The 26,190-nt window shown below is 38.5% G+C and overlaps 2 protein-coding genes across 11 annotated transcripts in view; one reads left to right on the forward strand and one right to left on the reverse strand.

The window, feature by feature from the left end:
* Window positions 1–26,190, reverse strand: part of LOC122566495 (rab3 GTPase-activating protein catalytic subunit) — a 36,321-nt gene that overhangs the window by 8,641 nt on the left and 1,490 nt on the right. For all 4 annotated transcript variants that reach the window (XM_043723823.1, XM_043723822.1, XM_043723825.1 and 1 more), the window contains exons 3-6: window positions 25,326–25,462; window positions 25,009–25,222; window positions 24,513–24,921; window positions 23,865–24,079 (exon numbers count right to left, since the gene is read on the reverse strand). In XM_043723823.1, coding sequence (XP_043579758.1) covers window positions 23,865–24,079; window positions 24,513–24,921; window positions 25,009–25,222; window positions 25,326–25,462 — 975 coding nt within the window. The remainder of the gene's footprint in view (window positions 1–23,864; window positions 24,080–24,512; window positions 24,922–25,008; window positions 25,223–25,325; window positions 25,463–26,190) is intronic.
* On the forward strand, window positions 265–23,855 carry LOC122566494 (nyctalopin). 7 transcript variants are annotated; one of them, XM_043723816.1, is made up of 8 exons: window positions 10,821–10,927; window positions 11,012–11,305; window positions 17,853–18,724; window positions 19,226–19,541; window positions 20,797–21,374; window positions 21,794–22,226; window positions 22,353–22,529; window positions 22,619–23,855. In XM_043723816.1, exons 2-8 carry the CDS (start codon window positions 11,245–11,247, stop codon window positions 22,900–22,902), a joined length of 2,721 nt encoding a protein of 906 aa, XP_043579751.1. In that variant the 5' UTR covers window positions 10,821–10,927; window positions 11,012–11,244; the 3' UTR covers window positions 22,903–23,855. The 7 variants fall into 7 exon arrangements, with proteins under 7 accessions (XP_043579754.1, XP_043579749.1, XP_043579756.1 ...); XM_043723819.1 differs by lacking the exons at window positions 10,821–10,927; window positions 11,012–11,305 and adding an exon at window positions 265–1,850; XM_043723814.1 differs by lacking the exon at window positions 11,012–11,305 and having other exon boundaries at window positions 6,215–10,927.

The raw sequence follows: 26,190 nt of genomic DNA on the forward strand, positions 1-26,190 counted from the left end.
GCTTTATGATTATATAACGAATAATAATTGGAAAAATACTATTTATTTTTAAATAATTATTATCCTTAAATTAATCTTAGATATTTTTGTTTGCGAATATTATTTTGTAAATATACAAAAGCGTAACGAATAAATAATGATGAAAATCGTTTTCACAATTTTCAGTAATATTGTTACGATAACGAAGTAAGAAATCGTGATAATAAGAATAAGTTTTTATGATTAAAACACATCGAGGAATGATTATATATTTGTTTACTGATACCTCAGTTGCCCTTTCGGACCTCGAGGGGCTTTTTCATATAAATCAATGGTTTCATATCAAATTGTAGACAGACAGACAGACAGACAGACAGACAGACAGACAGACAGACAGACAGACAGACAGACAGACAGACAGACAGACAGACAGAATACAAATCGCCTATGAAAGTGTTTGATGCAAATCAGAAATTTTTCAAAATGTTCATATTTTGTTTCTGCAAAGACTTTTCGAGGCGGCAAATAAAGTTCATTTGAAAGATGTCATCATCTTCCATATACAGGCAAATCTTCATACGTTAAGCATTCATTGTATTATAGCACTCTTATGAGACGATTGACACGGTTATATTGGTCAAATATGAAATCAATCTGGATATGTATATAGAGGGTAAAAAATATTTACTACAAGCATATGTCTAATAAAAAATTAGCATACAGTATAAACAACCATCTTAAGCGTGTAATGAAACGAGTATTGAAGCTTATTAATATAACGAATAATTGACTACTCAAATACTTTTATGATCTCTGTGAAATACATACATATTGTACTTGTAATGAATATCTTGTAATTTCTATATATAATTTCAGATTTGTTTCAAAGTTTCGCAGCATAGCCAGAGTAGTGCTACTGGAATTTCAAAATATTTCGTACAACACATGTAGTGTTGAAGGTGAGTGTCCAGAGAAGGTTTTCATAATTTTATTCAATATTTAATTTTGAATACTTTCAATATTTTGGACGAAGTACTGTAATGTACTATATCCAATCGAATTATTAAGGTTTTACGTTTTATCTTCCTTGTAATGATTCTTCGATACTGGTTATATATTAGCAGGCATTCGTTAAGCCGTTCTGAATAGAATAGAAACGTTAAATAGTCCTTTACTTAACATATGGTGATGCCTAGTGCCCACGAAATATTTTAGGTTGGTCATACCGAGCGTGCCATATATCACTCTGAAAGCGCGGCTACCACCAATCGAATGATCGCGCGAAAAATCAGGACAGTGTTTCGGTAGTTGACGGTCGAAGGATTGATCGAAAATTCGTTTTTCCAAGACCTGTGCACTCTATCCTGCCCTACCTCGACCTGCACTGCTACGGGAGAGAGACGAGCTTCTAGAGGGGGTCGAAGAGCGGCAAATTCTTGCAGTCTAGTGGAAGACCGTGATGCCGATGCTACCGAGCCGAACTTAACGGTTCCCCAGTATCGAACGCGTCGTTGTTCGTGAGTTACGCGCGTTCCTATCGATCTATACACTCGAACAAGAATTATTCGATTAGTAGGTGATTTACGTCGCGAACTATACACGCATAACACACGCGCGTTACTAGAGGTAACTGGAAGTATATCACTAGGAATTTCAAAGGTTCGTTTATCTCGTTTCGAGAACGAGGAACAACAGGTGCCGTCAAGGAAGCGCTTTGATGGCTTCTATCTTGTAACACGTACAAAACAGATTTTTGTTTCTACGTGTTGCGTCCCTTTACGTGATTTCTTTAACAACTGGCTACGAATTTCGGCTCCGCCGGAACACGTCATGGGCCAAAACTGGCTATAAACCAATGCTGACAAATATGAGTAAGTAAATCCTATTTGGATTCTTTTTTTTGTATTGGTTTCTTTTTTTTTTTTTAATTATGGGTACCACGTGTAAATATGTACATACATATTGGATGATTATAAAACAGCAATTTTATTTTCTTAGATATATACACATATAAAACACGTACATAAACATGTGCATATTGCTGTATAAAAGAATGTTCTTATTTATTTTTCATTAGTTTTCCTTTCAATTTATCGTTTCCATTTCTCAAATTTTTCGTAATCGTTACGATCGTTTTCTCTTTAATTTCTGGTAATAATACGAGTGTCTCTGACGTGGAAGAAATTTTAATCGATTTGGTGTTGTTCCTTTTCCTGTTCCTTTTCACGAGAACTTTGTTAGGAGCGTTTTGGATATTTATAAATTATTCCCTAGTTTTGGTAATGTTTGGTTTTTAAATTCGTGTACTTGGGATGTTGCTAAATTTTTAATTAATTTTAAGCCCTTTGTCACGGTGTATGAAAAAATCTACTTAGTTATCAACGTATTATTATCTATTTTCGAGTGTCGACTGTATAGAAAAGTGAATCGAATATGGATTTTTCAAAGGTATTTTGCCCTTGAAATGTAATATTTTGATCTGGTTTCCGTTTTGAGGGATTCTGTATAACGTATACTTTTGTATTTCTATTTGAAAGTAGTTTTATTTTTTTCACAATTATTAATAAATCTCTTAATTAATCAAATTATTATAATCTCAATTATTATAATCTCTTAAGCGATATTAATATTGCAATGACTTTTTCCACAGAATTTAATTCTTGCGCTCAATTATAATCGTATACGGTATAGAGGTATGTTGGTTTCGATGATTTCAAAATACTTAACGGTACATACCATCTTCATCCAAAATCGTTTTCTCGTCTTCTTTACTAACAGCTTACAGCTGAATTAATACATTTCATTAAATTTTTTACTTATGTAATAACTATTATTCAATCTTTCAAATCTATTATATAAATTAAAAAGAAAAATAGGAGCAAAGATATAAATAGGAGGAATATTAATTAAATTTATGCCTTGTCAAATTCTATGCGCACAACATATGCAAATTCTATTTTATACAGCAGAAATAATCGATTATTTTAAATTATTGCTGATTATCGTAGAAATTGAAATTGAGCATTTGTTATATGCATATTTGTTATATAAACGAGATAAAAAAAAAAAAAAAATAGAAAATGGAGCGGAAGAAGTTTTAAACGTTGAATTAAAGAACAAACAGAAAAATCACACACAATCGAATTAAAGCCCGTTTCCTATAAACGTGGGTATACCGTTCCCACTATGAGCAAGCGATCATCATCATCATCATCATCATCATCATCATCATCATCATCGTCGTCGTCGTCATCATTTCCATTGTGTTTGTTATTTAGATATAAGAAAAGATAAGATGAAAATTGGCCGGGCACGTGTCTATCGAACAAAAGTTTCGTTCGTGAGATTTCTCGATGGCGTTGCATAGACAGCTCTTTGCTAGTTTGTCCCTACAGCTTGAACGAGTATAGTTATAGCAACAAGTTTCAAAGGGTGAATGCACCTACGCACACACCTCATGGGTATCGTCTTCGGCGTGTACTGGCCGACCTTGAACCATGTACTACACGAGGCCGATATATACAGTGTGTTTCTCGTTACAGTATGTTACACCAACGACGACGTACACTTTGATCCGTACGAAATTGCCAATTGACGCGATAATTTTCAAATATTCAAAAAAATATTTCTCAATTAGGTAGAATAGGCTGGATCTTACGTTCTCACGTTTTCACCTTCTCACGTCGGTTTTCCTGATTTTGAAATATGTCGTCAAGGTTTACGTTCTAATCCTTTCTTACGCTGTATACGCGTAGCCGCAGCTCAACCTTGCGTTTCGACTTACTACATGTGTTGTTTAACAATTTGCTCGACAAATTTTTCTTTTATTCTAAAGAATTGTTCAATTTTTCAGTAGCAGCACGCGTACTTGTTACATTTTTATCCAACTACGGACGAGAGAAAGATGCGACATTCTATACCTAATATCTAATAATTAGGCAATTATAAGCTCGTCGTCTCGCCTCGTCTCTTACGACTTTTAGATCGCTCTTTGAAAAATTTGTTATTATTTCTGACGGCTTGGCGTGATTTCGTCAGCAGCTTTCCAACCGGTGATATATCGCTAAATAAATCCGTCCGTAAATGAATCGAACGCGTACTGTTTTGATTTTCATTTTCATTTTGACTTTCATTTTGGTTAAAATCGAACATACAAATCTCATCGATTCAGCAAGGTGTGAAATTTGACTCGATAGATATATAAACTGATAATTCGCGATAGTTAAGGTACTTGTTTCACGTTACAAAGCGTTATTGGCCGTGTAACGGCACGGTGTGTCGTCCGGATAATAAGAATCTCGTTATATATCGATCTAACGATATATCGTCTTGTTCGTTCATATAAAAAATGATTATTATCGATGAATTCTTTTTGAGCACACAGTTTTCCCGCGAATCTTACAAATATCTTACAAATACACATATTTGCCAAATATCTCGAATAACGCTCGTTTGTTAACGAAATATTTATTCTTTGAAATAACGTTCAAACAAGATCGGAAACGTAGTAACAGTATCGCTGCGAGTATGTAATGTAATGGTATCGGTAAGAAACGTTTCACGGTGCATGTATATAGATAGATCGTACTCTTTTCCAATTTTTCTTACATTTCGGCACGAATTTTTCAAACCCGATATCTCATGCTAGTACACTAAAATTGTCTTCATTACATATTAGCTTTAAAAATATGTTTTGCCGTCATAGCGTACGATAGCTATGATGTAAAGAGTAACTTATCGAGCTCATCAAGCAACGTTTAGGTACGTTATATGAAAAATAAGCGACTGTCCATATACTTTTGAGCTGAAACGTACTTGGTGCACGTAGCAACGTAGCCAGGATGGACTTGAAAGATAGACATCTCGGATCTCATCGATTTCAGAATAGCTGCTTCACCTGTGAAAACTTTGTTACCGAGCTCTTTATAACAGAGCCGCCTTCTACGATTCAAGCGGTATCATTAGCGAAAATGCACATAATATGAACAAATTTTCTCTGTTAGCTTCCATGTTTTTAATTACATTCCCGATATCGTCAAGAATAATAGGATCTTTCCGTATAGAAAAAATTTGGTTTCATCAATTACGTTTAGCAGAATTATTAATTACTTTAGATGTCGTATAAAAACACAGCTCTCTCTGTAGAGATTTAAATCAATGTTCATAGAAAATAGCATCCGTGAAAGGTTAAATTACAAACTAAGTTCCATTTACGTTATCGAAAATTATTATATTATATTACATATATATATATTAATGGATTGCGTTGATAGGCGATAATTAAAAGAGCGTATTAAATAAAATGAAATAAAATGAAATAAAATGAAATAAAATGAAATAAAATGAAATAAAATGAAATGAAATGAAATGAAATTAAAAGAAGTAAGAGGAAATAAAAGAGTTTACTGCCTCGATCTGTGAACAATTGTCTTAGAAAAGAAGAAACCTTGAAAAATGTTACGTCCTGTTCCACATAGTTTTACGTTAAAAATGATTATGGAGACTATGATAATTCCGTCCTATCTGGCAACTATTACGAAGAAATTTCTACGATTTCCTCGTGCAAAGTCCAACAAGCGTGGCGATACTGGCTTGCTTGCCCAGTTGCTTGCTCGCCATGACCATCCAACCGTATTGTTCTCTTGCTTCGATTCTTCTATTTCGTTACTTGCACTTCCTACGTCTCCTTGTACACCAATAATCGTGTATAATCCTTGTACACGAATAAAAAGCATTTAATACTCGAACCTCGAACGGGATCCATGGCGAAAGAAGCGCCACTCATCTTACGATACTTTGGATTTCGAGACAGAAAGTAGAATAGCTTTTAGAACGGTTGTATGCAAAGTATATCGAGCTATCAAGGAAAAAAGTGCTGTATTGGCGTTTTCAAAATTAATAAAATCGCTATCGGTAATTGTATTAGCAATTATCGACACGAATATGTGCCGGCCACTATCGGTTTAGCCATTCACGTTCGTCTAGCCGGAATAAAAGTAACGTTTTTCGAACGTTATGTTATTTAATTAAGCGTAACGACGTTTCAAACGGACGTTAGGATGTTGGTCGTCGAGACTTCTACCTCGATAGCTTTAACGCGGCAAAAGAAATTTTATCGCTACGCGGTAATACGTAATTAAAAGAGAAAAAATAATCTCTCGATAGATTTATTAAAAATGTACGACATAAACATATTCTTAATAAGATAAATTTTAATCGTAATTTTATATTTACTTTCGTCGTGCATCCTCCTCCACTCGTCCCAAAGTTACTTAAAAGTAACGCTTTCGAGTCAATATCCGTATAATAGTTTGGAAGAAAACGGATCGCTTCACCCTGCATATCTTCGGACTGCGTCCAATTTTTGCCAAGATCTGCGATCACCATACGATCGCGTCTCGTAACGGTGCTAACGAAATTTCCAAATGTTTTACATATCGCGCGTACCATGTGCGTATTTTCGCCGGTCACTCTGCATAGATCGTTTGTTCCTTCGAACTTCAACCCCTCTACGTTTTGCCCGACTCGTCGGAAATACTTTGCAAGGAAATACATAATCGACGATTCTATACGTATTATATCGTGTATACTCGGTTGAAAGCAATTCCATTCGCGGTTACTCGTAACTGCATCGTGTTGCGTTCAGAGAAAGGCCGCCCGCCGGTCTACACTCTACTCTGCACGATCGTTCCGTGGTCGAGTTTTTCGCATACTTGGGAAAATCAACCGCAGAAGTGAATGTTAATAAACGAGGGATTTCTCTTTTACGCCGTGAAACCCTGAAACGGGTGAATAAACTAGAATAGCCGACCGTTTCGTGGCTATCGATCGCGATTCATCGAGATGGTTTTTCAGTTATTGCGTCTTACGACCCGAGACGTTCGAGTCTATCGAAATACGCCGCTGATCAAAACCGACGTGCGATGATACGCGTTACAAAATTTCTCGTCAACTTTTTTTCTCGCTCTTTTTCTCGCGAGATCGATCGAGGCCAATACGAGAGATCACGTTGCAACTGTATTTGCAAGAAGAAACAAAATTCTTTGCTACGGAAATACGTAATAACGATCGTTGGAAGAATTAACATCTTTAAAAATTGGGAGAACAAAAATGAAATCAAAGTACTTTAGAAACTAATTTCGAAAAAAGTTCAATGAAAAGTAAAAATGGATTAGGAACGATCGAAAGGAGGACGGCAGTGTCCGATAAAATAGTCAACAAATTGTCAGACTAAAAGTTAGTACGCGTTAACCCACATCCCAGGAAGGTCGAGGGAAACTGAGTTTGGCGCGAACGTCGCAGCTCTCATTTCCGCAACCCGCTTCTTAACTTCCGTCATTGGACTGCTGGCGTAATTGCGAATGGATTTCGTGCCCATCGATTATCAAGGATAAAATCGGGTCGGGATAAAAATTCCCCGATTTACCATCCTTCGACGCGTCGCTATTTCGTTACGTAGATTATACGAAACTAAAATTAAAAAAAAAAAATTCTATTTGTCTAAAAAATATCTTCGATTCGGAGAAAATACGCGTTTCTTTAAGATTAGTCAATGGTTAAATTGGAAAGGAAAATAATTTAGCGTGCTTTCGGATCTTAATCGTTTTTAATATATTTCAACGCTTATATCAGGTTAATCGATCGATATGAAGTATAATAAACTTTGATTTGTTCCGGTCTAGTAAATGCTCGTTAGAAAAAATTTAACGGTTTTAAAGTACTTAAACTTTTCCAGTCTTTGGATTTGTACGTATCGCCTGTTGGCAGCCTCTTTTTAAAGCGAGACCCGGTAAGCGTTAGAATTTCCATAAAAGTTTGGCAATCGCTGGAATACTCTGTTCGTCGCTATAGTCGCGGCTACCGTCTTGTTCAAATACGTATAACACGCTGCAACGCACAGCAGTTGATATTAACGCGACATCAGGCAACTCTCTTAAGTGAAATTATCGTTTTTCGAGCTAAGATTTGAGAGATCGTCGCGGTGTAACGTGTATTTAAAAATACTTTTTCTTTTTTTTTTTTTTAGAATATCTATCCAAACGCTACGTACATGTACGATCTACTTTTTCCAAATAATTTGTTTAAACATAACCAGGCGAAAGCTACGTATCGATAAAATAAACGTATAGATTTGCATAAATATCGCTAAATAAAATAAATATTGCCTAACCGCGTTCTTAAAACTTTGCAAATAAAAAAGAAATGTAATTTTACATAGAGGAATGAGAGTTCAAATGAGACACGCGTAACATCGAATCTAATTTATCGTACGATAGCGCGTAATTAAATATCAATGATCCATGATAATTATCGGTGATAAGCATCGTTCGATTTTCCGTTCAAAGGAAGAAAGTACAAAGAAAGGTGAAAGTACTATTGTAGTTTTGCCAGAATTAAATACATTAATTGATACTTTCACGTAATATTAATTACGGTTTTACGATTCCACTGAAATTCTTCAGTTTCACAAGCTATGGCACGTTGAATTCTTTTTACGCGACAGACGATTTTTTTTTTTTTTTTTTTAACAGGCTTGCTAACACGATCTTTCCTCGCAATTACGTTCTCCTTTTATTATTATTATTATGAAAATTACAATTTCTTCGATTCTACAAATTTCCTATATTCAAAGAAGATGAAACTCGATTCCATAAAAGAAAAGGAAAAAAAGTCTGATCTTAAGAATGTGTCGCGAAGATCACGAACGCATCGCGTTAACGTCCTTACCACGATATCTCTCGTATTCGGGGGCTGTAGGTGAACTTTTACGACCGACCGCATACGTACACGTTCGATACGTAACGCCTTTAATTCCACGATCGTCGCTCGGTGGCGGAGAAACGCGGCAACGCGGAGATGCGATAGCGGGTGAACGACTCGGGAGAAAGATTCACAGTTACAAAAGCGATTGCTCTACTGGCTGCGACGGTTTTTTGAATCCGGTAATTAGCACGATGACGATCCTACGTTTCCTAGTTATTGTGCCTCGGTTTTTTCCCTTTGTGCGTTTCACGTTCGGTTGTCCATTGTATATCGTATTCTCACGACGCGCAATGAAACAAACCGACATTGCGTTCCTCCAACGTAACTCACGACAGATTCCTTCTTCTTTTCCATGGCATAGAAAATTTTCCAATTTATCTCTCATCTGGTATTTAACATCTTTCCTAGGTTTATCGATAATCGAATTTTACCAAACTATCGTTTATCAATGCTAGTTTATCGATAGTAATTTTATCGGTATAGTTGTTTGGTAATTAATCTACCGGTAGATCGACGAACGATTACGAAAGTAATTTTACCGTCGTTCGAACAGATTGGTAATTGCTGAATCACCGATGTTCGCGTAAACGCATATTCGGATAGAGCGAGAAACGAAGAGGAAGAGAAACGAAAGGTAAATAAATATTTATATCGGAACGGTAGACGCGTCGTCTTTTATCTTACATTTTCGAGTGACGAGCGTGTTTCGAATATTTATTAATTGCTTTAGTTGGTCATAGATCACATGGAATCGCGTATTCGCAATTTTCAGCGGTCCATTAAACCTAAGATGCAGCAATTTGTATTTCGCACTAGGATAATTCGTCGATCAAGTTTATCGCGTCGTTATTTGCAACGCGAATGTTGTCGCGTTTAAGCGTTTCCAAGTCTCTCGTAAAATCGCGTAATTTCGCGAAATTCTGTCATCCACCGATCCTTGCTTCGACGAAATTTTTATCGTAACGTATACGTTATTTTGCTTTTTACACCTACTCGCGTAATATCGTTATTATTATTATTATTATTATTATTATTATGAATATATATATATATACATATTATTACGAACGTAGCGCAATACGATAGGAAATACGTATCGTTTTCGCGCGATCCCTTCTTTTCCGTATCGATCCGTACAGATTGGTGGCAAAGCGTCCACTTGCCTATAGAAACGACGATACGCGCGTATATACGCCACATCGAGCACCAAAGGGTTAATCTTGTCACGTTACGCCGTGACGGCGTAACCAATGTCACCGTCGCGTCGCGGAGTAACACCGAGTTAACCGCTTTCGATTCCACTACGATTATATTATATCACGACATTTGCACTCGTTGAGAAACTCGACGCGTGTCTCGCGTTTGATTTCTCGAACGAACGACGATGCTCGATCGGAGACGAGCGGAACCAATGGAACACCAATCGCGGGAATAGCATGTTGCGTTACCGGTAATATCCTGTCCGGTTCGTACACGAGAGGCGGCGGCGGCGGCGGCGGCGTCAAAGGGAAACGCGTCTTTTCTCGTCGTTCGATAGTTTCGACTATGCAATTTCCAATTACGAAACGAACCTTACACCAACTCGCCCGCATTTTTCATTTATTAAAATACATTTTTCAATCCATCTGTACAAGACTGTATGTCGCGAAACGTAACGCGATTTATTTACTTTCACCTTCGTTAAGAAAAACAGTAAAAAGATACGAAATGCTTGATTCTCTTAATTCCTTCTGCAAACGCATCGACAATACTCGCACCGATTTGCCAGTACAAACGAATACGAATAGAAATTTTGCGAGAAAGCGTGTTTTCAGTTTGTTGGACGAGTCGGATACGCAAAATTCGATAGGTGTAACGTAGACTTTCGCACGGCATAATTTTCAAATCGCACGGTACAAAGATTTAAGGAGGAGCGACATTCCGAGAGACGATATCGAACTGGCATTGATACCGAACAATACCGAGGTCTCTGTCACACCCAAGAAAACTCTACACCGTAACGCGTTTGCTCGCGAGATGGAGCGGTTAACAGTACTTGCATGGTTTGTTTCGCATACTGTTCCAACTGGTAGCACGAACCGTTACAAGAATATGGAAAGTCCGGCGATTCGCCAAGAAAAGTACCTCGTACACACGGTTCGCCATATAAAATCTGATAATATCGACCGTTCTTCTTCTCGATTACGTTCGTACCTTTTTCTTGATAGTTTTAAGGGAAATTTCGTTAGATCAAGATTTTATTTGCTATTTATATTTAATATTTTTGCAGATCGTAAAATCTAATTACGATAATTGTATCGGTACCGTTAAATTTAGCATCGATATTGGTTTAGTCGTCGATTATTTTGATATTTCCACCAGTATTTAGAACAACTTTAGACAACTATCGATGTAACGCAAGTTACAACGCAAGTGTGACGACGCTACAAGTTGCAAGATATTCAACGCAAGTGCGAGTTTCGCAAAAGTCGCAAAAATATTAATCAAGCTGGCTATTCTAAGATGGCTGCGCTCTATATTAAAGCGAAATGTCAAACTGTTTCGTATAACTCGTACAACGTAGGTAAATCGTCGATAAATCGTCGATAAATCGTACATGTCGATAGAAATTTTCTACGGTATATATTCAAATAGTTTGGTGAGTCACTGTATCCACCTTCCGCTTCGTATTGCAACGGGAAACTAATCAAGCAGCGTGAAACACGTTTTTCCTGAGAAAAATCTGGTAAAAGTCGTGGCCTGCTACGTTTTCATATATCGAGCATAAATTGCTTTACAACTTGGAAAGTAAAGACGAGCGACGCTACGATAATACGTATACGTACATGTACGAAATTTACAAAAATCCAAGAGACGCGCTGAAAAAGGCGGATCCTCTAACGCTTTCTACGCCACACTGCCCCACCCCCCCGTCCCCAAAATGTTAAGCGCGGTAACCCTTAGCTCTAAACGATTCCTAGATGGAATCCGTAGGAACGAGATCAAACGAACGAGGAGAGCGACGGAAAAATAAGGCAAGTACGCGTGTTTTGTATATCGAAAAAACGTAAAACAATACCGTGAGAAAAGGCTATTTACGCGTGATAAACATTGACACTGGGTCAACCTGCGGTTAATGGCAACGTCGTATCGACGTTCCAAAGCACGCTCTATCTTGCATAAATCTTCGTTAATAAGGTGGTGGTGGATATTTCGCTCATAGGAGCAAAACGGAACACCGAAAGAGAACGAAAGTGAAAGGCGCGAATTCCGTAGGCAACTACACGCCAACTAACCACGTGTCTCCTGTATCTCTCCATATATTAGCGGATGAATGAAACAACGAGGCATTTTGCATGCAGCGTAAACGCGTAACCGTAAATCGCGCGCAATTTCTGGAAAAACCTGAAACTCCGTGCTTCTCCGATCTCGTCAAGGTTGAAAAACGTACCTAGAGAGCTGGAAGAATTCGGTACTACACCGTCGTCTAAAACCTTTTGCACGAACCGGCTAAAAATATCGCCTGCCCACGAGCAACGACGATATTTCCTCGTAACGAAATACGAAAATTATTATTCGTTCTACGTACTTGGAAACAGTCGAGATATGCGTCAAAGTTGGACGCAGGAATTTATTCATAAAATTTTTCACGGCTTTCGAAAAATTGTCGTGGCTTCGGACCGAGCCACCGACAGGGATATCGAAGACACGCAGAATTTTATCGACGATAATTTTCTCGTTGTTGGATCGTTCGAGAGGAAAGGTCAGCCGGTCAAGTACGTGGCTGGAATGCCAGCGCTCGTCCTACCAAATGATCTCGGACGTACGTATTCGCAAACACCACGCGACAAAGAATAACTTTCACCCGATCGCTGCTTTCGACGTTTAGAAAGAACAAAATAGCGCCCAACTGCCTCGATTTGCCTGACATTTCCCTATATCCTGTTGCGTGCACAGACATCGAATACTCGTAGGATCCTCCGAGTTGTCGCTTTATTCGTTCGTTTCCTCGTTTCCTCGTTTCTTTGGACAATTTGTCGCTTTTGCGGCTTTTTTCTCGTTAGAAACGCCGTCGCCTTCCAAGCTACCATCCACCGATACTTTTCTTCTTCGTTTATCGTTATCGTCGATTATATCGATCGTCATCGATGAATCGACGATCCTAACTTTTTCGCTCGACGTCTTCTCTCACTATTTTCGCGACACTTGATACAGCCGGGCGACGATCGTATGCATAGAAAAAAGCTGCTCGGAATGTTGACCTTGATAACATATTTCAAGGTGTATCCCATCATATACCGCCATCTACCGCGTAGTAACAAGCAAATCGAATCGAATTTAACGAATATACGTGTGCGCTTGTACGTGGAAATTCTAAATCGCGCGTGTAAATGGTATTGGAAAACGTCAGTATTTTTCTGAGAGATATAAATTCTATCCCACGATAATAGCAGCAAGGTTTCTGTCAAGGCAGCAACTATCGTAATAACTATCCCGAGTTAGGTCCTGTCACAGTCTGATAACTAGACGTATAACGCGCGTCGGGCAGCGCCATATTAATATCGAAATATTATGCTTTACGAGTAAAATTTTATACCTCGTCGAATGGATTTTCAAACGATGGAAAGTCTGAATTTTCGAAAGCAGTACGGTATTATTATTATTGTTATGCCAGTTGTATATGATTCGCATGCTCCTAAGAATCGAGTAACTGGTCGATCGTATCTTGGACACTCGAGTCTCGATCGGTATCACTGGGTCGTTGCTATCGATGGTTGTAACGGTTTTCACGAGTATTTACGAGTAATCGATAGTAGACTTTGGACGAAAAGTATTTCTTTAGATTACGCGACCTAATCCAAATCTAATTCCACGCGTCGTGGCTGATTTACGGTCCAAAGACACCGTCGCAGTCAAGCAGGCTTGGCCGTATTTTCTTCGAAAGAAAGTAACATTTTTATTTTAGAAACAACATGGAAAAGGTAACTTTATTTCGCGCGATTATTCAAACAAATCGTATTCGAGTAATTTCTCACTCGTGCGATCCTATTAAAAACGAGTCGTTCGAACACGGTAACAAACAATCCGACGCAAAAGAGGCATCGATAAGCCAAGATTCGATGAATTTTTATAACGTAAGCACGCTTGCTCTCGAAATTGTTCTCGCTTCGAACGTTTCTGCATGCGATGTAACAAACCTATAACCAAACAAGACGATACCGATACAAGACGATATCGATATTTTTCAAATATATTGCTCGAACAACGTTACTCGTAGTTAAGACTCAACGCCTATCGAATCTCTCCGAGCAAAGAAAATATTTTCCAATCTCTTTTTACGAATATTTTCCTTCAATCGCGTTAGTTCCACGCGTTTATCGGCAATAATTCCATCGACGGATGCGTGCTCGTATCCAATTACCGCCGCAACACCGATGTAGACGGATTTAGCAAATCGTCTTAACGAATCGTTCGTGACAACGGCTGTTATTAATTACCAAGGGAAATTGGCCAAGCGATAGACGATCGCGATAATGGTATAATGTGGTATAGCGAGTGGTACGCGCTCCTGTGCTCCCATTAACAAGTATTCCGAGATGCAACGGCGTGACGAGTACGTTAATTAATTAGGTATTCCGATCTGTTCTTATTCCGTTTCCCTGAACCCGTAATAAGGCTCGAACCGTTGACTCCGCTCTAGAAATTCGACCATCTTGCCTACCGAACAACTTCCGGCATCTTTCGACTCCATATTACGCCGCTTATTACTCTTATTAAACTTTATGCTACCTACCGGACTGCGCGAGTGTTTCAGGATGACGATTCTACCGCGTTTCCAACCTCCACCAGGTTACCCTACGTATTTACGTATTTTTCAAGCAAAATTTTACCCAACGCGCGACCAAATATCTCCGTAAATAAATACCTGCTGTTTATCGTTACGCACCAATTTGTAATATCGCGTGTAACTGTTTCTAATATCGCATTATCGATGAAAAGCATATAACGATCGAAATCTTTGTTCGATTTTCTCTTTCGCGATTTGAAAATCCATTTAAACCCATTTTTCATTCACTATTTAAATAAAACTCGTCTAAGGCGATAACGCGTACACGTTATTAACACTGAACTTGATCGATGAAAGAGAAAATCCAGGTAACTTAAATTGCCTTTCGTAATTTACGGTGTTTTGATCGATTTACGTTGTTTGTATCCGGGCTTTGTGAAATCAAACCGCGCATATTACAGTAACGTCGTGTTCCGTTTAACGAATATCCTTGAAACGCGTAAATGAAACGGAAGAAAGTATAGGTAAAATTTAGTTGTCAGCGGTAGAATTACGGGAATTACCGAGGCGTAGAAAAATGTGACAACCCAGTTGAGCAGGTGATTACGATTCTCTTTTTACCGCGCAATTAACATCTATCCTATTATTTTAACTCAGAAACGATTCGCATTCGTCTTACGATTTATACAATTCCGATTAATTTCCATTTCTAAATTATAGAAAATTTAATTTCCATAAAGAAATCGACTCTCTCGGATCAAACTATCCACCTTCGTTGCATCAACGTCGATATTCCATTTATCTTTTTAACGCAATTTAATATTTTCAAGCACGGAACAAAGAGTATAAACGACGAAAGAAACGGGGAAATAACCTTTTTTTTTTTATCCTTTTCTATCCTTTCGACAAAGTCGGTAAAAGGCGAGATCGTAGCAAATGGACGAAAATTTGAAAAAATTTCTAAAGATTGGCCAAAAATGTTGGCGATCTCGCTAGAGTTTGTAACGATACAACGATATATCATAATGGATGCCAGATAGATATAATTTAAAAGTAAATAGTAAGCGGATAAATCCGATATCGATTACTATCCACAAGTAAATTGTTTCGTTAAGCGATTCACTAACGATTCATTGCCACGATCGTTACAATTTTTCCAAAGTATCTCGTATCGTTACCGTTAGTTCCATTCGACGAGCCACTTGCTCGTCAATTTTATCGGATCGTAGACCGAAGGAAATAAAGTTCAGGTTTAAACCAAAGGTTCTCCCTTTCTACCAGCCACTCTGCACTTTCCAATATCTCTGCAAAAAATGTCTGAATAATTCTACTAATCGCAACCTTGATCTTATGGAACATTCTAAGCAACTATGGCTATCTCCTTACTGTTACATATATATATATATATATACGTACTATTATCGCAGCGGAGGGAGGGGGGGGGGTTAGGCGGCGGCGGGAGAGAAGTTGCAAAAGAAACGTTTTCCGCGTTTATGGAAAAGTTTAAATCGCTTACGAGCGAAACGCTTAAAAGTTTCACCGACGTTGGTTGCGATATTGACGCGATAAACGATGAAAATGTATCTGGTTAACGATAGTAGTACCTTAAACGACGATAAAACACGATCCCACCAAATCCAAACACTTTCGCGAACCGTGCTAAACTTTTATTTGTATACGTTTCTAGAATCGTTAAAAATGTTCTCGCGAGGATACTCGTACGCTCTGTCTATCTAAACGTAGGAAAATTCGAATAGAAAGAGCGGCAGGCTGACGATCTCGGTAGGAATTCGTACACCGTTGGTCGACTGCCATCGATAGAGCCCATATCGGCGCGAGGACGCGCGTTTACTCCGGCCATTGACTCGTAACGGGTTCGCTCTATGGACCCTGGTTTGTCGCGGTTCGTTTAGGCTGCGCAACTTTGGTCTGCTCGTACATTATGGTTCTCGATAACCGTTGTATCCCAGTCCTACATTCGACGCATATATTGGCCGTTCGTCCTTTCCGCGTCCACAGACCCATATTCGGTCGAGCGAGAACGCAACTGATCGACGAAGAATCGAGCGAAACGACGACCGAACTTACCGCCAACTAACTCTACGCAGGACGAGTATCTCGGCGAATCGACGATTCCGCGTCAGAGGATAAAGCGAAAAAACATGGGATACTTGCAAACTTGGCCGATCGTCGGATCGGGTACGAATAAGCGATCTCTATCCTATACGCGAAAATACGTGAAAATACGTGAAAATACGTGAAAATACGTGAAAAACGTGGAATAAGAGTTTTACTTTTACTACGCCGAAAAATATATATAAAATACTACGCAGTCTGAATATTCGATAATGTTTATTTCGCAATTGGATCGGTATACGCGTATCAGAGTTCTACCTTTAAACTTACGAGTATACCATAAACTTTGTTCTACTTTTTCCACGTTGTTTCGATCGCTGTATTTCGAGTAGACGTAACGACCCGGTCGACCAAAGTTGGCGAGCTCGCGCACTGCCACACGACTCGACATAATTGCGGCAATACGAGGAATTGCGCGGCGCGAGTTTCGAAATTGCGCACGCACCTTGCTCGCTGGTAGCCACGGGATCGTGTATTTATAAATCCCCGTCGAATTCGATATCGACATGCAAGTTCGCTTCATGGCGTTCGAACGCTACTCGTCCGACTTTCCAACGATAAAATTTCGAATAATTCGCTTGGAATATCATTTTGAGACGTAATCTATCTATCGTAATATAATCATCTTCGTAAACTTGCCATAAATTCCATTTCTCCTTCGTAGCGGTTAGCCGCGTTATTTTAATTTAATTTTTGCTTGAACACGAGATAATGCCAACAGAAATACAAACGTTTAACCGTTATAAACGACCAAACAAACGTTTCTCGTTCGCCGACACGCAATTTAGTTACCAAAAGGAAATTCGATCTCGGCCATGTTTCCTCGTTTCCCAAACTACTCAAAGATCGTTCGAATCTCGCGCGTACTCGAGCCTATCGCTGCCTTTTTCGAAAGGAAAAACGAGTAATCGTTTTAGGCGACCGTTAGGAATCGCGATATATGGAAGAGGCGCGTATATATTCGACCGACTGGTAGTAGTTACTACCGAATGTCGACCAGTTGCATCAGATTTGGCGAATTCTAGTTCAGCCTTATAGAATTTGGAGATGGAAAATTGCGATAGAAAAAATCCGAATTAAACGCAATAATTAAGGATTATATCGTTGGTTAAGGAGTACGCCTCTGTTATCGTTATCTGTTATCGTTAACGTGTCTTTCGGTATAAAGTTAGAAAAATCAAGTCTGACGAGATTGCAATATTTTCAGATATACATCGAACGGTGTTGCTGCTACTCGCAAGCATAATCGCAATCGTGGCAGCAACCTCCAGCTGTCCATGGGCGCAACACGTAGCCGATCTCGAGAGTTCCTGCATTTGTGACTACAACCTGGCCAGAGAACTTTCGGTACAATGCGACATCGTCGATTACGAGCAACTGCTATCCGCTATGCGGCGCCACGTTTCTAAAACCAGCATAGACCTGTTCTACATCAACAACAGCACCATAGGAATCTTGAGGAACGATTCGTTCTCATCCGTGAAAATCAACAATATGCAATTATCTGGCTGCCAAATTAAAACTATCGAGGCGCACGCGTTTAGGGGCCAGGAAAGCTCTTTGAAAAGCATCAATCTAAAAGACAACGAATTGACGGAGATTCCCAGTGAGACGCTGAAAACTCTGAAGAATCTCACGGTACTGGATCTTTCGATGAATAAAATTACGAGGGTGAATGACGATACCTTTACGGGATTAAAGTTAGTTACGTTGAAACTTTCCGACAACGAAGTTACTTTGGCGCCTGGATCGTTTCGAGGATTGGAGAGGTCGTTGAAAAATTTGAATTTGAAGGGAACCAGGCAGAAGAAGGTTCCCGAAGCGCTTAGAGGTTTAAGGACACTGGCGTTTCTCGATTTGTCGCAGAATAGTATCAGAGAGTTGCCTGGCTCGGCCGGTACCAGAGCTTTCGAGGGATTGGATTCGTTGACCGGTCTGAATCTCGAGAGGAACTTGATACAAAATATCGGATCCGATACGTTTTACGGTATCAAGAATACCTTGAGCTCGTTGAGCTTGTTGAATAATCTTATTCCCGACTTTCCCACCGCTGCCATCAACAGCGTTCAAGACCTAAGGGTGAGTTTCGACGATATTTTCGGGCCCTGTAGTCGCCGACAGTCCCGCCGTAGATCGACCGAGATGAAATTCGCGAAATCTCAATTCGCCGATACTTTCCAATTTTTATAACGTTAACGCGTTGACATTATGTAGACGGCAGCGACTTGTTTCACTCGATTGTTTACAATTCGAACGTAACTCGTAAGAGCGATATAAGAAAGCGTAAAGCGAAACTCGGACGTCTATAGTTTACCGTTAATAATAATAGTCTCGACGGAATAAATCAATTTTACTATAGTTGTCCAAACTGCAAACTACAAGCTCCCTCTTCTCTCTACAAGTACAACAACATTTTCTCCGTCTATACGCTTTATTCACCATAAATATAATAGATACAAAACAGTCTACTTACAAACATAACGTCGATGATAAATCAACAGCGATAATAATAAATAATAACGTAAAGCAGATAGGATAATTCGAATTTCTGAAAATTTTCCAATCTCTGTCCTGATCCAGGTGCTGGATATAGGATTCAATCTAATAACGGAGTTGCCGATAAACGCGTTTCAAAAGAATCCGTCGATAACATTGCTAGCGATCGATGGAAATCCTTTGTCAACCGTTCCGGAGGAAGCTCTAGCTCGATTAAACGGAACGCTTCGAGGTCTGAGTTTAGGAGGCCGATTTCTGGTCTGTGATTGCAGATTACGGTGGATCGTCGACTGGATAAAAACCAGAGACTTGCAAGTCACTAGTCGGGAACGCAAGCCACAATTCTGCGGAAGTCCGCAAAACTTGCAAGATAAAAGTTTTTACAACATCGACACAGCAGGTGATATACGATTAATTAACGGTTAACGCTGGAACGCTAGGCGTTTTAACTTTTACGCGGTGGCCGCTGTGTTATGTCGTATAATGCCGTAAAGTGCCGTATATCCGCCGTCAACCCTTTGCGCTCTGAATTTTCTTTCAATTTCGTTACCAACAGCTCCCAACGCTTTCAAGCGTTTTATTCAAACGTTTACTTCGACTAAAAAATAAGACCAATCTCCAGGATGCAATCTTGGCTTTCTTTGGCACGTTTCGCAAAAAAACTGAAAGAGACCGAAAGAATGTCGAGTCATACCCGACATAGAAGTGCAAAGGGTTAAAGCAACTGATACTGTGATTCGAAATAAAGATATTTGTCAAAAGTTTCCCTAACGTAACGAAAAACTTACTTTTATGAATGGAACGCGCGATGACAGGTGATTCTACACCCTGGGATCGGTGCGCATCCGCGTGCAACGACAGACGCTATTTTCCCTGCGTCTCGATCCGATATACACGTACCGGGTATAAGCGCTAATGGGACTTTAACGATCCTTCCCAAGAGAATGATCGACTCGCGATTTGCGTAACTCTTCTTCCTTCCGATCGCCACCGCGCGATGAAACGAAACAGAAAAAAAAAAAAATGTCGCCTTGAAAATCATGCTCGAGGTCAATTTTGTTGTTCGCCTTTTTAACGGATCTCCACCGATCCGAACGCGTAGAATCACCTTCCAAAGCCATGACGAATAACGTGAAAAACGAGACATAGAAAATCATGCAATTTGTATAAAAAAATACGCTTCAAAAATATGCTAACCATAACGGTATCCCGATTATAAGAAACGTTCGTATCTCTATCTCATTTTTCTTATTATTTTACCTACCGATATATAATAACGATATATCGTTATATCGTTTTCTTATAGATTAGACTTTCTTTTTTCCACAGTGACAGCTCGTAGTTAACGTCGTAATTTCATAAAAACGACGACATAAACAATACTTTTTATACCATTTTATAATGCACTATAACGTACCACGTATATCGTTTATAATATGAAATATTATCGCAGAGCTTTATTTAAAAGTTTAAAGAAATATATACGTTAAATACTACGTGTTTCGGCATCGTTCGACATATATACGCTTTTACCGCGAGGATGATCGGTTTTAGCTTTAGCCGAGACGTCCTCGGTATACTCTATACGCAATTGTTAGAACTCGACTATAATGTAAAATTACAAAAACGACCAAAAGCGTTATTATCTTTCACAGAAATGACCTGCGAAAGAACTCCAGAGATAATCGGAATCGGAACGGTAGAAAGCGTGGACACGAGAGAACCTACAGGATCCGCTGTAGTAGCCAACGGTTACGATCCGACCACTCGACCATCGATTAACCTACCTACCACTGCTGCGACAACTACGACCGTATCGACAACAGCGCTTGTATCTTCCACAACGGAATTCCAAAAAACCGAGACACCATTTTCCACTACACCAAGAACCATCACCAACAGGCCAACGGTTGCACGAACAGGAAACGTGGTGATAATGAGGACCACACCATCCCCACCAAAACAAATTCAGGATCAATTGCAGCAACATCAACCAAGACCACCGTTGGTACTTGGTTCGCCGCTTTATAAATCAAAATTCACCGACAAAGATATTATCGTCAAGGACGTACTCAGACAGGATAACGCGGTGATTATATACTGGGACACGGAAGCGACGAATATTTTAGGTTTCAAAGTAATTTATAGATTGTTCGGCGACAGTAGTTTCAAGCAGGCACCGCCTTTGGAGGCCAGTGAACGAGAATTCAAAATCAAGAACGTTCCTTCGCAGGTAAAACTATTTTCACTAATTTCTACAGATTTACTCCTCTATAATTTAAAGAGGTTGCCGCGAACGTTGCTTCCACTTTTCAATAATTTCGGTAAATCGATAAAACTACTTCTCCGACAGTGTTACGTATGCATAGTCGACTAACATAGTCTTGTCCTATCTGAACGTATCAAGTACAATTCATATACATATACGTACAAGAGTGCCAAAGTTTATTACTAGGAATGTTAATCGACTATGAATTCGACGTTAACTCGAAACCATGTTTGCCAATTATTGAACCAATTATTGAAAAATCGCAAATAAACGTTTCAATAATTTACGTATTTTGAAAAAAGCCCACTTCCTCGTTATGTACTTGTGATAATAAATTGTAGCTCGCGATTCTTAAAGTTATCTATATACATTTTATTTCGCAGGAATGTATCGTAGTGTGCGTAGTATCGTTGGAAGAAACAAACATCACTCCTGCGAACGTGCCCTACAATCAGTGCAAGGAGGTAAGAACGGAAAACTCGCCTACGTCCAACATGGATAAAATTACTATCGCTGCGAGCGCAGCCATATGCGCCACTATAGTGGTAGCAGTAATAATATTTATCGTTGCGAATCGACGAAGGGCCAGAAAACTTCATACTCTTCACAGTATTGATCAGACAAAAATGGGCGGACCCATTACTGGTTTACCTGTGAATTGTTGTTCCAACGTTGGTCCGACACCCAGCCCTGGTGGGCCGTTGTCATCAATGGCGACACTCAGTGCTTATAATGCTCAAAAAGAATGGGATCAAGTATCTGCGTACAGTAACAGAAGCATACCAAGGCCAAGGATATTCCCCGTTGATCGACAAGGTATGAGAAAACAGAAAAAGAGAAGGAAAGAAGCATACAGAATATAGAATACTATTGTAGAAGAAAGATATTCAATTTGTTATAAAAATTTTTATATATATATATTTTAGAATAGCCTGTTTCTAGGTTCGATAACTAGAGCTTCTTGCATCGACGATGTCAGATCACAGACAGGACATTACAGCGGAAAAGTATCGACTCGTTCTGCAGTTGATGGACAATCTCAGCACAGCTTCTCTAACACATCGACGAGATACTTTGGAAACAACACTTTGACTTCCAATCTCGCTAACACAAGATCAGGTTAGATTTTCCTGACCAACTTATCCGATACGCAAAACAAATAGACGCATCTGCCGCTGATTCTTAACGTAACGTTTCGTTCTGTCCAGAGTTGAGACAATCTCGACAATCTTTGACCGCAGCTTCTGACAGAATATCGCGAACGAATTTTTCACCCAGTCACATGCCACCGCATTCTTCATCTAGAAGGCAAAGGCCAAGATCGTGTAATCGAACATTGGAGCAAAACCCACCAAGACCAGGTAGCAGATACAGCATAGCCGATTCAACGCACACCCTTAATAATTACGAAGAGAACAATTGGACCGATCATGATATGGACATATACATGGCACGTAATCCAACTACGAGGACTGGTCTTATGCCTCTCTGATTCCACACATTGTATGTGCGCGGTTTTGCTCAAACGTGTTCAGTGACATTTTTTCTCTTCAGACCGCCTGAACTGCTCTCACTCACGTACTTGTAATATATAACGTGACGTTTCGAAAGGTTCACAGATTTATAGGTAGCGTAACGTTGACATAGTATCAATGTTCAAATAAAGACCTGAGATGTATGTTATTACAAAAATTACTGTGTAATAGATGTATTAACGTAGTAACATGGAGGATACGTTACAAACGTGCAGCTTCAAGAAAGTTGATATTAAGAAATTGCTTGGAGGTGCACAGTTAAAAATATATATATATACGCGCTATGTGTGCTCGAACAAAACGTTCAATTTCAAACCGTTTTTGCGCACGATCTCTCAACAAAAAAAGAAAAAAAAAAAAGAAAAAAAAAGACAACATAGCACTAAGTGATAAATAAGTCAAGTTTATCGCGTACGTGGTGGATGTGTTTTTATCCAAAGACTATATTATAAATCAACGTCTGTCAAATTCTGTATTATGTTTAAATGTCTTGTGCTTGTTGACGCATGTTTATAAGAAATGTACTGATATTAAAGTATCTCTTAACATACGATATGTTCTGGTAATGAGAGATTTCGCTATTAATAAATATAGAGCAATTTTGTATATTTCTACGTACCGATAATTTTATATTTCAGTATTAGAATAAAATCGAAACTGAATACACATACGATACAGTTATGTGTATTACTCTGATGTATTTTGTAAAATTAATGCGTACTAATAAATTCTAAATATTAATAGATCAACGAAAACGTCGATATAATTTCTCATTTCTCGATTTTGTCACACCGCATAAAACTGCCAGTTCACAATAACCTTTTACGATAAGGATCCACGCATTTTATTTTTTTTTTCTTTTCTTTTTTTTTTTTTTTTTTACGGCGCAATTTTGATTAATAAAACGTGCAGTACTTACCCGGATATAAGAATGCTCCTTTCCCATCGAAATCTGATTTCTTGCACAAACTCGTACCATAATTGTGCCAAGGCTGTCGCTCCACCGAGATAATGCGTACAATGTGCTGCAACAATTGCGAGACGCCACACTAAGCTGTCCATTGCACATGTTTTTACACCTTTCCACTGATCTTCGTCTATGTTACATGTGGTTAAGTCACTGTACGGAGTTTTCTATAATATTAATTCATTCTATTACTTTACGGCTTTGCTATACCTGCTTTTACAACAAATAATCGAAACACAACAGTTTTAGGGTTAACGATCGCAAAACTTTAGCGAGGTTCGCTCTCATAATCACCTAACCGAAGTAAAGTAACGTATCTTTGTAAGATTTCATGAAGTGAGAAAAATGATTATATTGCATTAACATCGGTATTATATACCGCATTAAGAGTAAATGAGATAAAGAAAGGCTAAAAGATAGCTTAACAAACAAATCGATCTTTTTATCGAAGGATTATAAAACTGAATTTACAATTTTATTGTACCGACTGATTTGATTGTAAATATTTGATTGTAAACAGTCAATTTAAAAAATGCTTCGGCACCAGGAAAATCGGATCGGTTATCTTAAGATTATCGTATTAAAAGAAAAGTTACTTACAGTGTTTTCTTCCGCGTCAGGGAAAAGAAAATAGAGTATCGACAATAATATTTCTTCCGGTATTGGCCCTTCTACGTTTTTATTCTTTTTCGTGGTTGCTTTACTAACAACTGTTGAAATTGTTGGTATCTTAGATTCCGTTAATATGTTAAAAACCGAACTCAATGCTTGATCTTCTTGTTGAGAATAAGTTACAGCATCTCCCAGCAACTCCACTATAGTTTTTTGATTATTACATTGATATAAAAAATCAGTTAGGTATTCTCCGAGTAAACAGGCTGGCGAAGAATGCATCTTTACTTGCACAGACCATTCAGGGGCAGACTGTGGTTCTAAATCTGTAAAACCTTCGCTATCAACTACGACGTTCTCCGACATTTCAGGCCACGTAGTGTACAAATGAAGTTCTCTGTAACAATACGTCAACAAACAAATTCTTCATCTCGTCATGTTAATTATCCTAATTACTTTTCTGTATATAACACAAAAATCTTACGCAATTGGATCGTATGTTGCTCCAAATGGAAGTTTTCCAAGTTCAGCTACACCCAATGTTTCACCTTGCATGAAATCAAAATCTGGTGGTTCTTGAGTCCACGTACTATTGGTCCAGTCTTTCAATAAATACGAAAACCTTACAGATATCATCACTGGGTCAAGCCTTGTTCCGCAACCTTCTCCAACTTTCTGTTTAAATAACGCAAGTAGGCCTGAAAGTAACATATACAAAAACAATAAATATAGTTCCAATTGCACAATCGCATAACGGATACAATTACTGTTATACTTTTGTTTTAAGAATTATATTCATACCAGTTAGGTATTTGCAGTGCGAAGGAACTTTTTTCAAGTGTACCATATCAAAGTGAGTACAAATCCCTTTCCCAATGCTAGTTCCAAGATACATTTTCTGCCATGGTTCCTGCACTTGTACTAACGTAGGTATATCGCTAAAAATAAGTATATCGTTGAACTTAAAAACATTTTACTCAAATAGCGGCGCATAAGCAGAGTTGGGGAAAAAGAGATCAAAGCTGCTCTTTGTAACTTGAAATGTACAGAACGAATAAAAGGTGCATGTTGTGATCATGATAAATGGATTCGACATGACATTGAAGACAATATGATTCGATATTATTAGCTCTCCACAGGTGGCTAATGTATTATAAAGATTAAACGTACTTTTATAAAAGAGGTCATACGTATCACAATGCATTAGTTGGTGCAACTTGTCATTCCGTACGAAAAATATTAGGCTATTTGTAACAAAAAAAAAAAAAAGAAATCATTAATTCAAGAAATATTTCAATAATTTCTATTTCATCTATTGAATGACATTGGGCGCGTTTTTTTTTTTTTTTTTTTATAAAATGACAGAAAATTTGAAATGGACTTGACCATGCTGTTTCACGCATGGTTTTACCGAAAAATTTGTAGAATGAAAAATAGGATAATGAAAATAATGAACGTTCCTTGAACTAATAGTTTCCTGGCATAAATAACTTTGTACTTGTTTTTGTGTAGAATAACAAAATGTATCAACCAATCCATTAACAAATATATGATTACATCTATGGAAGTGTAGTTGACCTCCGTGCGTCATCCATCTGCTAAGAAAATTAACAACGTCAAACCATGTTTCCTTCGACAGGATCCAATTTTTGCCCACTTACTTTTG

Source organism: Bombus pyrosoma, linkage group LG4 (genome assembly GCF_014825855.1).
Source record: "Bombus pyrosoma isolate SC7728 linkage group LG4, ASM1482585v1, whole genome shotgun sequence".
Taxonomy (NCBI): Eukaryota; Metazoa; Arthropoda; class Insecta; order Hymenoptera; family Apidae; genus Bombus; species Bombus pyrosoma.